General features: G+C 43.8%; 2 protein-coding genes across 3 annotated transcripts in view; one reads left to right on the top strand and one right to left on the bottom strand.

Annotated features, from left to right (window-relative positions):
• Positions 1 to 5,828: 5,828 nt before the first annotated feature.
• Positions 5,829 to 9,904, top strand: CREB3L4 (cAMP responsive element binding protein 3-like 4). Of its 2 annotated transcripts, none has more exons than XM_006895867.1 (9): positions 5,829 to 5,941; positions 6,426 to 6,673; positions 6,820 to 6,941; positions 8,587 to 8,679; positions 8,808 to 8,914; positions 9,049 to 9,117; positions 9,255 to 9,339; positions 9,482 to 9,578; positions 9,711 to 9,904. In XM_006895867.1, the coding sequence occupies exons 1-9, from the start codon at positions 5,829 to 5,831 to the stop codon at positions 9,902 to 9,904; spliced, it is 1,128 nt and encodes a 375-aa protein (XP_006895929.1). The 2 variants fall into 2 exon arrangements, with proteins under 2 accessions (XP_006895929.1, XP_006895928.1); XM_006895866.1 differs by having other exon boundaries at positions 5,829 to 6,002; positions 6,427 to 6,673.
• Positions 9,905 to 10,640: 736 nt separating this feature from the next.
• JTB (jumping translocation breakpoint) overlaps positions 10,641 to 10,955 on the bottom strand; it is a 2,814-nt gene continuing 2,499 nt past the window's right edge. The window contains exon 5 of the mRNA XM_006895865.1: positions 10,641 to 10,797. Within this exon, the coding sequence (XP_006895927.1) occupies positions 10,641 to 10,797 (157 nt within the window). The remainder of the gene's footprint in view (positions 10,798 to 10,955) is intronic.

The raw sequence follows: 10,955 nt of genomic DNA, 5'->3' as shown, positions 1-10,955 counted from the left end.
CTTTGACAAGCACTGTGGCAATTGGACAATTAAAACAGACAATCGGCTGGCGGGGGAAGAAGAACAAACTGGAGAGGAGGGTAAAGAGAATGGTGCAGCAATTAAGGAATGAAAACCCCAAATCCCTGTAAATGTTCATTAATACTAATAAAATTTAATAATAAAAAAAAGAAAAGAAATTGCTGTTTATTAAAGCTACTTGCTAGGATTTCTATTATTGTGGTCCTAGAAAACTAAGATACTGCCTTACTGGTCCAATAGAGACTGGTGGAACCACTAAAACTATGACCCTTAATTACCCTTCAAACCTGAAACAGAATTCACCCACGTACTCAACTTTCAGCCAAAGAGAAAATAGGCTTATTAGGTGACCAATAACACCAAGGCGGGTGGGGGAGAAAATACCTGAGAGGTATTCCTTAGGATAGCAAACCAAAAAAAAAAAACACACCAAACTTACTGCTATTCCATTGACTACAATTCTTAGAGACCCTCATCAGATTTCAAAGGGATGATATTATGTACAGTAAAGCTGTAAATAGCTGAGCAGAGGAGGCCTCCAGCAACAGCACCCAGAACTCTTAGCACCAGCAGTCAGGAAGTCAAAAGACAAGTTTCATGGGGAAAGTCTGCTGTCAGGGATTTCTGCAATGTGCTAATGAGCAACCCTGTTAGTCTAGAGGCCAAGGTATGCCTGACCCAAGCCATGGTTTTCTCAATTGCTTACTGAGCATTTGAAAGCTAGGCAATTAATAAGGAAGATAGAAGAACCAATGTCTTTGAGTTGTGCTGGAGTAGAGTATTAAACATCCCATGGACTGCTAAGAGAATAAACAGGTCTGTTCTGGAGAAAATGAAGCCAACTTGTTCTTTGGAGGCAACAATTTTTATTATTTTTATTGTATTATTTTTACATGTACCGTCAAAATCAGATCTGACTGGTACAGGAGGAGATTGCCCCCTCCTTCTCCAGCAGAGCATCTGGTGAATTTGAACCGTGTACTTCTGGGATTGCAGTGCAGCGTCTTGCCACTAGGCTACCAGAGCTCCGTAGGAGGCAACAATTTTTAAACTCCATCTCACACACTTTGGGTATGGTGCTCAAAAGGACCAGTCCTTCAAGAAGGATATCATCGTTGGATGGGTAGAGGGTCAGCATAGAAGAGGAAGACCCTTAGGAAGCTCTGGTGGCCTAGTGTGAAAAAGTTGAACTGCAATCCCAGAAGTGTATGGTTCAAATCCACCAGATGCTCTGCTGGAGAGGGAGGGTCTATCTCCTCCTGTACCAGTCAGATCCAATTTGATGACACACACACACACAAAAAAAAAAATTTAAAAAAAAAGGAAGATGAGATGGATTGACACCGTGACTGACAATGGGGACAGTTGTGTCAAATATGAAGTTAGCTCAGGATAGGTTCAGAGCCATTAGTCACTGTGAGTCATAGTTAACTGGAGGGTACATAACAACAACAACAACAAAGCTGTAAATTTTAATGGGGCAAGACTACCCATCTTTCAGCTGTGGAAGTGTTGGTGGAAACAAACTGAAAGCTGGCAATCTCCTGTACCATCCTCAAATCTCCATGCTCAAGCCCAGTGTTGCAGTTAGTGCCAGTCTATCTCATTGAGGGTGGTCTTGTTCACTGATCCCTCCACTTTTCCAGGCATGATGTCTTTTTTTCTTCTTTTTTCCCCCTTTTCTTGTTGTGTACCATCAAGTTGAATCCGACTGGCACAGGAAGTGATTGCCCCTCCTTCTCCAGCAAAACATCTGGTGGATTCGAACCATGTGCCTTCAGGAGATGATGTCTTTTTTCAAGGATACCTCCTGACAATATGCCCAAAGTCTGTGAGAGGAAGTTTCACTATCCTTGTCCCTAAAGAGCCCCCAGGTTGCACTTCCTCCAAGACAGATAGATGTTTGTTCTTTTGGCAGTTCATGGGATATTCAGTACCACAATTCAAAGGTATCAGTTCTTCCTTAGTGCTATATCACCTTAGAATAACAACTATATGAGATCAAAAGAGCAGCCTTTCCCCAAAGTTAAAGCCTTCATGGCAAGAATGGATAGGATAAAGATTAATGGAAATGAAAATTATATGGAACGAATCAGAAAAGTGTTATTACATAGTGGTTATTGTAGTTAACATTATAAAACAAAATGTGTGTGTGAATGGCTGTATAGAAACCCAATTTGCTTTGTAAACATTCATTTAAATCACAATTAGAGGGGGGAAATGACAGATTGATGTAACTGAATGTTATTGTTTGTCTTTGAGACAGAACCAATTCAAAATGGACCCTCCAGTGGGTTTTCTTTTTAAAAAATTTTTGTGTATGTGTCTGTACCATCAAATCAGGGTTTTCAAAGACAGTAAATCACATGAGAGACTGCCCGTCTATCTTCCCAGATGTCTCTGATACCACTTTGGAAATAGAAGTCAATAATTTCTTTAAGTGATAATGTAAGGGGAAAGGAAAATAGAGATAATATAAGGACTTATTGAGAGAGAGGTTGTATGAGAAAGGAATGATATTTTGTACAGTAAAACCTACCAAAGCCAGAATGTAGACCTTAATTTGATATGTCATTTCCCCACTCTGATCCTTAATCAATCAGAGAAAAGAAGGAAGTTAAAGGGGAAAATAACAGAGATTCCTTTCAATTCTAACATATGGGAAGCTGTTTTTCCATTTAGTCATGTTTGGACATGTTCAAACATTTAATTTTCTTCTTGCTTTAGGAAAGATCTAAGCAGAAATGGCTCTACTTTCTCGTAGCCCTGCATCAATCTAGGAAGCATGCTTTGTCTTTTTACTGATGAGCAGGATGCAGGACGTAGGAAGAAGATGAAAAGAAGGCAAATTCAGAAAAGGTTCAGAAAGTCCCAGAAAGGCAGTTTGGTATTATATGAAGAGCATGGGCTCAGACAGCCAAATCTTGGTTAAGTTACTTATAGAGGAGCACTGGAAACTTTCTTTCTGGGGACTGTAAATTACTAAGAGGATTATATGAATAACATGAGAAGGCCTGGCATATAATAACAATTTGGGCTGGCTACATTGGATAGTCCATAGGAAATTGCACTGCTAACCCAAAGGCCAGTGCCTCTAACAGTTGGAATCCTCCAGTGGCTTTGAAGGAGAAAGATGAGTATCCTTCCATGTGATTTACAGCCTCTGAAAACCCTCTGGAGGATCAGCTATGAGTCTGCTCTGAATTGATGGTAATGACATATTTATAATAATAATTCAATAAATGTTACATTTTGTTCCCATCTTTACCCTTCAACCCATTCAAATCTTCACAAGGAAAAGAAACACCAATTTGAATTTTAGATTGACACCCAACTTATACTGGTTTGTCCAGAGGCACTAACTGGAGAGGCAAGTAGATGAAAATCATACCTATATCAGCACTGTTGTTGTTATCAGCATAGCGGCATAATTTTATCTGAAATAAATTCCTAGATCATCAGTCATGACAACAAGGGAAAACAAAAAGTGAAACCAAAAGGCCCCTGAATTTCGGTATTTCCACTTGTCCTAGTTCTATCTAGTGCTGCTGTAACAAGAAATATCACAAATGAATGGCTTTAACAAACAGAACTTTATTTTCTTGTTTTCAAAGCCTATTGTTGTGGCAACCAATCATTAGCTGACTCTTCAGGGTTTACAGAGGCAGTAAATTTCAAGAGAAGAGATTCCCCAACTTTCTTCTACAGAACAACTGGTGGATTCAAACTATATGCCTTTGGTGTGGCAGTGTACCTCTTTACCACAAGCCACTAGAGTCCCTTGGCTTCAGAGTCTAGATGTGTCAGTTCAGGGTGCTGGCTCTAGGAGACGTCAGTCAGCTCAGGTCTTTACCTCTTCTTAGCTTCTGTACCTGGGTGGTTTTCCCCCACCTCTGTTGCTTGCTCACTTGTATGTTTAATCTCTTTTGTATCTCCAAAGAGATTAATTTAAAACATATCCTACAACAATATCTCATTAACATAACAAAGACAGGCCATTTCCTAATGAGATTAGAACCACAAATGTTTTTGTTGTGTATGAGTCTCCTAAAAAATTGGTGTTGGATTTGAACAGCATACCTCCCAGTAAGTAGTGCAACTTTGTATCACTAAATCACCAGAGATCCCTAAATACAGGAATAGAGATTAGGATTTACAATACTTATTTTGGGGAATACAATTCAGTCCATAACACTCCTTTCTTTAGTCATTGACTTCACTGTGATTTCTCATCAGCAAAATAAGTATTACTAGCTCTAGCTACTTCAGCTGTTGTGTTGTGGATTGTTTAATGAACAATGTTTATGAGATGTTTTGTAAACTAGACATGTAGATCTATCTATATTGCTCAAGCAATAAGACAAGTAACTTTCTTAGAGTCTTGGTTTTTGTTTTGTTTTTTTTTAAATTGCCATTTTCCAGACTTTTCACTTTCTGACTGTCAGACGGTGGGCAATCACTGAGCTGCTGACTGAAAGGTCTGCAGTTCTAATCTACCAGCTGCTTCACAAAAGAAAGATGTAGCTTCTGTAAAGATTTAAAGTCTTGGAAAAGCTATGAGACAGTTCCACTCTGTCCTCTAGGGTCATCCTAGATCATTCTTGGATCACCGCTATAAGCATTCATGCCAAGCCATTGGATTTAGTTACTTTTTTGGCCCTCATTTAACAGTTTATGTATGACACTGCTATTCTTATCAATGGTTTTATGTAGTTTGTGGCCTCAGACATCCCGTGATTGCTCGGTTTCCCACTAGCTGAGTCAAAGCTCGGTCACGTAAGTCGGTTCATCTGATTATTTTCCGTCTAGGTAGATAAACTGGACTTCACAGTCACGTGTCAAGAGGAATAAAACTCTTTACTCAAAACTTACTGCGGTCGAGCCGGACCCGACCTATAGCAGACCCTCCAGTGGGTTTTCTGAGACTGTAAATGACCAGGGAGAATGCCCATTTTTCTCCCGCAGCACTGCTGGTGGATGTAACTAAATTAGGCTTCTTTTATCCATATTCTCGTAACTTTCCCCCAAGTTCCTTACGGTTTTTTCCGCTCTGGCCCCTCCCTGTGCTCCGCCAGAACCCAATCCCCGCCTGACAAACACGTACTCCCGTCCTATCTCGCTCATGGTCTACTCTGACCAATTAGAGCAAAGATTTTCCTGGGCTGTAATTCCATTGGCCCACTGTCCTGTCCCTCAAAACCTGAAAGTCTAGAAAGGCAGCCTTCTTTGTACATTTTTATCGGGCCCTTTGAACTCTCTCCTTCTCAACCCTGTTGTGGGCTCTCATAAAAGCAATGCCTAGACAACAGCCACTCAAGCAACCAGTGCTCCAGCCACAGTCATTTCTCCTATTCTCTGAGGAACGTTCAAGATTTACCGTAGCTAGGAGAAACTGAGGCAAAGAGGGCGTGGCAGCCTATATTATCTTCATATGTGTGCGCGCTTTCAGTCTCTTAAACCCTTACTCTCGGATACAGCGCCCCTATCGTAGCTCTTGGCTTGGTGCAACCCACATTCCTGGTGTAAGGCTGAGGGCGGAGTTTGGCAGGGCTGGTCCAGGATGCTAGATCCTGGAGGAAAGAAAAGGTGTAGTGTTTGGAGGCCCTCAGCGGGTCAGGCTGGTTTGGTAGCGCTGGGTTCTCTTTGAACACGTTATACCCAAGGGGTCTATTGGTCTGAACTAGAGAGATAAGGCCGGAGGCGACGCAGCATCTCATGGTGACAGGTAAGGAAAGGGGTAACGCGGGCGGGGAAGAGAGGCATTATCCTCCTCCTACAATGCCTCCCCAACTCTTCCCTGCAGAAGGATGAACCTCGGAAACTCTGACTTGCTGGACTTGTGGCTGGAGCCCCCAGAAGATGTCTTCTCCACAGGATCCTTCCTGGATCTAGGACTCAACTGTCCTCCTTCAGAAGTCCCAATGACCAGGCCACAAGAACCAGGGCTGCAAGGCTGGGAGCCCAGTGGGGGCCATGGCTGTGTGAGTGTGATGGGTGGGAATGTGGGTGGGGATGAGGCTGAACTGTGACTGGAAGCTCCAAGAAGCTGCAGTCTCCACTTGGGCAGAAGTTGGAATAGAACCCCGAATTTTGAGTTTTAACTATTCCCTTGCCCAAAGTTAGAAGGGATAAAAACTGAAGAGTGAAGGTATAGGCTTGCTATCAAGTTTCCTATTGCCATCCAATTAACTGTGACAGAAACTGTGACACAAAGTAGAACTGTTCCATATGGTTTCCAAAACTTAAAATATTTATGGAAGCAAAATGCAGTCTCTTTCTCCTGCAGAATAACTGGTAGGTTTGAACTACTAACCCTTCTGTTAGCAGCAGAACTCTTAAGCACCAGCTCACCAGAGAAAACTTCCAAAATTCTTCCCTGTATACACATTCTTTCTCCTATTATAGGGTCTCCAAGAGAGTGAGCCTGAAGACTTCCTGAAGCTTTTCATTGATCCTAATGAAGTGTACTGTTCAGAAGCATCTCCTGGCAGTGACAGTGGCATCTCCGAGGATCCTGGCCGCCCAGACAGTCCCCCAGTCCCCAGGGCCCCCAGTTCTCCTGCTCTCTATGAAGTTGTATATGAAGCGGGGGCCCTGGAAAGTATACAGGGGGAAGCTGGGCCAACAGTAGGGCTCATTTCCATCCAGCTAGGTCAGTGCTACCTATAGGAAGGGGACAATGGTCCTTCAGGTCTTGAGATTAAGGGGCTTTCCCCAACCTATGCCACTACCCAGATCCGGCTGCCAGTAAGGTATGTCTTCCAACTCTATTCCTCTAACTATCAGTATCTCCCTCAGATCAGTGGAATTCCTCCTTTATGATGCCTAACGCCTGCATGGTCAGTGAGCTGCCTCTTAGTGCTCACGCCCACATCCTGCCCAAAGCTGCCACTGTAGCCCCAGTGCCTCCTGCGACGCTGGTGAGTTTCCGCATCAGCCGGTTCTAGTGTCCTCTGATGCACACATATGTGCCCATACAGTTGAGGGTGAGGGGGAAAAATAATGAGCTCTGCATTTGCCCCAACTTTTGTGTTATAAGACCTGAAGACTAGGAAGATACAGGGAACTTTAGAAGTAGGAAACAACAAGGGAGATAGAAGCCCTTGGGGGTAGGTGGTGACTCAATAATTATGAAGGTGAGGTGAGGTGAGGTGAGGGAATCTGGAGACAGGAGTCAGAAGAATGCCCAGACTGTGTGCAGTCATTGTTTCAGCCTTAGGTCAGGACATGGAAATGGGACAGATCCCCTAGGAACCTAACTGGATGCTGGGAACAGGGTGAAGGAGGTAAAGCTACTGCAGTAGGATTTCCAGTGAAACAGTTGCCCCAGTAGCAACCACAGGCCAGAGCTACAGGGTAGCCAGGTGACCAGGAGTGCAGCCAAGTGTCACAGATACCTTCCCAAGGCTGGCTGTACCCATTCAATTGGTGTAGTTAACGGAAGAAAGGAGGCATGCTCAAGTCACTGTTCCTTCCCTCTATCCTGGAAAGCACTCCTGCCTTCCTTAAAGGCAGCCAAGCATCTTAGAAACCTAGAATCCTGGAGTAAGGAGCTTTAAAAGGTCTGATGTGTCTAAGCATGTGTGTGCTATGCAAATCACCTGAGAATTCTTGTCACTTTTGTAAAAGAAAATCCTTGGGCCTCATTCAAAGAGCTCTGGCAGGTTAGTGTGTTAAGTAGTTTCTGCTGACTGAAAGGTCAGCTGTGTGAATTTAGCAATTACTTAGAGGAAGAAAGGTGGCCATCTTTTCCCATTAAGATTTACAGTCTCAGAAACCTGACAGAAGGTCCCTAGAGTTGGAATCAATTCAACAACAGTGAATTGCCTCATTCTGAGATTTAAGGGGATTGGGAAGGACAACCCTATAATACTGTCAAACAAAGAGACACAGGGGCAAGAAAGGAGCCTAAAGAAAAGACAGAGGTAGAAGAAATGGTTTGGTTAAAAGCCAAAGACTTATCAGGAGGCAAAATACAAAGCAAAATATTAAATAGGAAAGCATAAATCTACAAAAAGTAATTATTAGAAAGGCAGGTTACTCAATTGAGGGCCTGCTGTGTGCCATCAAGTCAGAACAGCTCATAGCTGACCCTCCAATAGGTTTTCAGAGGGAGTAAATCACACGGGTGGAGACTGCCCATCCTTATCCCACAGTTGACAGCCAACCAAATGCTATCCACTTTCCCAAAATATTTTGCTTGTTTGGGTTCAGTCTGGCTGCCCTTAGGCAGTTTCTTATCTGAAATGGGGACAGAATCTCAGTCTTCTCAAACCCTAGAAGAGAATGGGGTCACTGCTCTGAGAGTTCCCTGTGGATGATGGATTGGATAACATACTTGCCAAATGGAAGTTAGTGCTGAAAGTGTATCATTTACCTGCGACAGGGAAATTAAACTTCACCACAGTGAGTTCCTTCAGGTAGATGGAGCTATATTCCCCAGTGTAAACGGGAAATAAACTCCGGGAGCCTTGGGGAAGGGGGTGCGGAGGTAGGGCAGCAGTGTGCTATATACAAGATGACCCTTTCCCCATTCCTGTCTCATTTTCTATTGTCCTCCACCAGCTCCCACATCAAACTCTGTTCCTGACAGATGAGGAGAAACATTTGTTGGGGCAGGAAGGGGTTTCCCTGCCTTCTCATCTACCCCTCACCAAGGTAACATGTTCTCAAAAGGTATCCCAAGCTAAGGCCCTGCAATGGCTTCTTAGGGGCCAGGATTCCAGAGAAGACTAGAGGAGTTTGGGGAGGTAAAGGGCTCAAGACTGACACACTATGGCCCCCAGGCAGAGGAGAGAGTCCTCAAGAAAGTCAGAAGGAAAATCCGTAACAAGCAGTCGGCTCAGGACAGTCGGCGCAGAAAGAAAGAATACATCGATGGGCTGGAGAGCAGGTAGGGTAGGTCTCGGTGCACATCTTTGGATCTCTGGAGACCAAATAATCTGGATACCATTCCTCCCCAGGACAGACAAGGTCAGAGCTCACATGATTGCCAAGTGTTGTCCCATTTTCCTCCACATGCCCTAGGGTTGCTACCTGTTCTGCACAGAACCAGGAACTACAGAAAAAAGTTCAGGAGCTGGAGAGACACAACATGTAAGTGAAAGCCTTGTATGCATGAGTGATGAGTGTACGTGCTCAGGGGAGGAATGCAGCACACAGGATCTCATTCCTGAATGCTGTTTCCTTATTCTTCATTCACGTGTACTAACTCTTCATTCCTCATTTCCTAGCTCCCTGGTGGCTCAGCTCCGACAACTGCAGATGCTCATTGCCCAAACCTCCAACAAAGCTGCCCAGACTAGCACTTGTGTTCTGGTATAAACGTCTCATCTCCCACACACTTCCATCCCAATACCCCTATTCCCCATCTTTTCTTCCTATCCCTGATGACTTCAGAACCCACTGCTCCCTTCCTTTATTGTCTGCACAGCTCAAATATCTTCTTGCTTCCTTCTAGATCCTTCTTTTTTCCCTGGCTCTCATCATCTTGCCCAGCTTTAGCCCCTTTCACAATTCACCAGAAGCTGGGCCTGAAGATTACCAGCCTCAAGGAGGTGAGAGGCAAGGGCAGGGAGGACTCATGGTGAGTCGAGATGGTTCTCTCAGCCATACAGTCAAGATGTGAGAAGGGCCAAGGACCAAGTGGGGCAGTCTACTACAGTGGCCCTTTTTCTTTCACCCCACAGTGATTTCCAGAAATATCCTGACCCACAAGGAGACGCCAGAGTATCTAGATACTCTACTGGCAGAGTCCAGATTGTGGATGCCTTCTGGGGCCAAGAGTGCAAATGGCTCAACAAGGACACAGCTTAAGAAGATGGTAGGAAAGACAGGCTCCAGCAGGCTTCTCAGAACTGTGCTGCATGCAGATGAGATGTGACCTGAATACATTTGTCTACTTCCTAACCCCCATAAGGATTTCAAGGCTCCTCTATATTTCTGCCTGTTCCTGGGATTCTCAACACACAAGGGTCCTTGCCTTCAAGGGTCTGAAAATCACTTGAGGACTTTCTAATGTGACCAGGGCACCTTTACTATTGTTATATATCTGTGATTTTCTTTTTATGGAGCGAGAAGGAGATTAGGGAAAATAAAGTTTTGGCTGAGAAATAAACTTTTAGCTGAAATTGTATCCAGGAAGTTCTAAATAAATAATGTTGTTGTTGAGTAACGTTGAGTCAGAACCGACTCATAGCCGACCCTCCAGTAGGTTTTTAGAGGCTGTAAATAGCACAGGAAGAAACTGCCCATCTTTCTCCCATAGAAAAGCTGGTGGAGTCAAACATGTGCCTTTGGGTTGGCAGTGCAATTGTTTACCACTAAAGCAGTCCCTAAATAAATAACAGAAGAGAGCAATTACTGGTATTGAGTAAAATGGGACCTAAATTTGCCACCCTTTTTCTCTCTCTGCCCTGCATGACTTCCTGGGACCAAAGGGCAGCAGAGAAGGAAACAAGCTATTTCACTCTTTTATTCTGCTCATTAATGGTCTTGAAGAAGATGGGGAGAGAGAGCACTATCCAAGGTTCTGAAGAACAGAGGGTCCAAGTCAGTTTATTCTCTTCGTCTGTCTGAGGTAGAGTCTTTGAGAACTATAATAAAAGGGTAGAATGTGGCTATATGGATTCAATTTGCTTCCGGACCTTTTCCAGAGCCTTTCTGTCCAATAGTCGCTGGCGAATGATGACAAGGCAAGCGAAGACCAAGGCCACAACCACGACTGCCCCTTCAAATTTCCAGAATAAGTGTTGTTCCATCACTGCTGAGCGGCAGCTGAGGGCAGAAAGGAACAGTTATTTCCAGAAAGGCCAGCCAACTTCTCCCTCTATAGCCCTTCTACTTCATTCTTTTTTTTTTTTAAATTTTAATCAAAGTTTACAGAGACTTAGGGTTTCCAGTCATTCATTGTTGCACTCTTCTCCCTGCCCACC

The sequence above is a fragment of the Elephantulus edwardii genome, unplaced genomic scaffold, assembly GCF_000299155.1.
Source record: "Elephantulus edwardii isolate Elephantulus edwardi_28Jun2011 unplaced genomic scaffold, EleEdw1.0 scaffold00176, whole genome shotgun sequence".
Lineage (NCBI taxonomy): Eukaryota > Metazoa > Chordata > Mammalia > Macroscelidea > Macroscelididae > Elephantulus > Elephantulus edwardii.
The sequence above is the reverse complement of the archived record's forward strand: the minus strand, read 5'-3'. Positions and strand labels throughout refer to the sequence as shown.